Source organism: Lucilia cuprina, chromosome 6 (assembly GCF_022045245.1).
Source record: "Lucilia cuprina isolate Lc7/37 chromosome 6, ASM2204524v1, whole genome shotgun sequence".
In the NCBI taxonomy this organism is placed as follows: domain Eukaryota; kingdom Metazoa; phylum Arthropoda; class Insecta; order Diptera; family Calliphoridae; genus Lucilia; species Lucilia cuprina.
In genome coordinates, this window is record NC_060954.1 from 38,887,806 (window position 1) to 38,890,471 (window position 2,666).

The 2,666-nt window shown below is 34.5% G+C and overlaps 1 protein-coding gene across 1 annotated transcript in view; it reads left to right on the forward strand.

Annotated features, from left to right (window-relative positions):
• LOC111687330 overlaps positions 1-2,666 on the forward strand; it is a 261,343-nt gene that overhangs the window by 155,585 nt on the left and 103,092 nt on the right. Inside the window, exon 6 of the mRNA XM_046954490.1 lies at positions 1,244-1,418. Coding sequence (XP_046810446.1) covers positions 1,244-1,418 — 175 coding nt within the window. The remainder of the gene's footprint in view (positions 1-1,243; positions 1,419-2,666) is intronic.

The window sequence follows — 2,666 nt, forward strand, 5'->3', positions numbered from 1 at the left end:
GGTGCCGTCCCAGAGATGCTTCTCATATCATCGTATGCTCTCCTCGTATACACGAAGATCCTTCCTGACATGCCTCGGGGGAGCATCCAACTGTGTGATGTTAAAGTTGTGATGACTTCTCCGGTGACATAACAGGAGAAACTATTTGGTTAGCATGACAATTTGTTCTTGACTGGGAGAACCTTCGTTTCCACGTGTAGGTGGTGCTTCAGGGTTAATTGAATGCAACGCGTTACAGTCCATAGGGCAGCATTTTGGCGGCTTTGAATATTTCTCCACTGGGCATGACTCACCAAAGGAGGCCACACTGGAGCATTGTAATTGACCACTGACCGGTCAATTGTTTTATAGATAGCTAACATGGTTCCTTTGTCCATTCCCCAAGTGCTGCCGGCTAGCGCTTTGAGGACTTTGCAGTGGCATAAACTGAAGAGTTAAACTGGCAGTCAAAGGTAACGCCCGAAATCTTTGGGCGGTGAACAGTCGGTATTTGTGTTCCATCGGCTTACATACCTAAATTCAAATTTACCTCCTTCGTCCTGGTGGTGAAAAGTGTTGCTGAAGACTTTGCTGGTGATAGTTTCATGTTACGTTCACTGAAGAAGTTGTGTATTTCTCCGAGATAGATGTGTATTTCTCCGAGATAGATGTGGATGTATTTGGTTTCATTGACAAATGACGTTGTCAAATCATAAACGTAAATACGATCTATGACTGGTGACGACTAGTTAACAGTCATAGATCGTTATCATTTTGACAATGCTTTAATGTCGAACAGAACGTTTCGTTGTCATAATAACACAAAGCTTAATCGAAATCACAAAAATTACAAAAATTCCTTTTTTAAATGACAACTGTGGTTGTCAAAATTATAACTGGGTGTTAAATTTTACACACATCCATTACATAAATCTTAGCCAAAGTGGTAAGCTCAATTTCAACAATGTATTGTATCAATTTCGAAACTTTTCAAAATTTTTTCTCTCTTTGTATGTTTTCAACTAAATAATAAGAAAATTACTAAATAATTACATTCTATTTTCAAACACTTTAACAAACTATTTTCAACATCTTACCTGCATAAAATCTCATTATGAAAAACTTTAGTGAAAATTTAACAAGTGTTTCAACAATTTGTGTTCGCTGTTGTTGTTGTTGTTGCTGTTATTGGCCTTAAAATTCACAATCCGTTTAATTACTTTAATAAAGTTTAATTTAAGGATTTTACCACTTTTTCTTGCAGCATTTCATTTGTATTCCAACAAAACCGATGAACGCATTGAAGACGATACACTGGCTGTGAAATATGAAGATGGCAGATGGTCGAAACCATACTATGACTGTGGTGGTGGCAATATTTGGATGCTGACATACACAGTGCCATTTTTTGGTTACGAAAACTCAACCTATCATTTCAAGTAAGTTTATGTTTATTTTCTTTATTTTAAATTTGTATGTATGTGTGTTGGTAGTAAGTAAAAAAACATAAAAGCAAAATTAATTAAAAGTGGCTTGTTGTAAAACAAAACATTGACATATAAAATTTTGGAAAAAACTGAAATATTTTTTCATTTACTAGCAGCAGCCTAATTTATATTCATAACACGGCAAGGTAAAATGTATAATAAAATTTACTTTACTTTTTTTCTACATTTCTCTCTGGGTTCACATAAAATGCAAAGAACGAACTTAATTTTATTGCTTGAATTTTAATTTGTGAAGAAATTTTACGGGCACATCGTACATTATAAGTCCATTAGGATTTTTTTTCGCTTCGTTACATTAGTAAGATCCTTTAAGTCATGTTTATGACAAAAAAATATATATAAACAAACGTAGATTAATTTAAAGTATGATTAACTATAAATAGAAGAAATATTGTAGGAATTTAAAACGTATATGTATTACAAACCTCTAGACGTGTTGCTATACATCGTTGTTTAGTATTTTAAAGCTTTAACGCATTAAAAATTTTAAAGAAATTTGGCTTTACCTCTTAAAAATTCGCATTTGTTTGAATGCTCTTAAGGAGCAAATGTTTCAGTTCCCCATTATAGAAAATTCAAAAAGTACCAAAGAATCTCCTCTTACAGCTTTTTATTCAGTTGTATTCCTTCTTTTTAATTTTTTTTGTACTATTTGTAGAACGAAAACAAAAATACTACAATGTTCTCTATTATTAAAGTTTGTTCAGTAATTTCCTTGATATATGACCCACAACTTGGTGTATTGCAACTCTTTACTCCGGGGGAAAGAGGTACTTCTAGTTGCTCTATACTGTCGGGACTATAACATGCTAGTCCATCGATAATTTGACATGGGGTCTAACCAGATCACTACATAATCTGGTACTACAAGTAGCCAGTTCTTCGTAGACAGTGCCTTGTCAGTTTTATGAGCTTCCTTCGGTATTCACGTAGTGGCTGTTTAAAGCTTAAGTCGCAGAAAGCGGTACATGATGATATATAATTTTTGGGATATGTTTTTGTTACCATTCCTAGTTTCGAGGAACGGCATTTCTTATGTCATCAATAGGATATTTTCACGTGATGTTGTGTCCGTACCATCTATTGGCTCTAACCGGTGATTGTCTTATTCTTTGTCGGTTTATATTGAGCTTGCCTCGTGACACCTTTTATTCGCCAAAGGGGCTACTATGCTTAGAG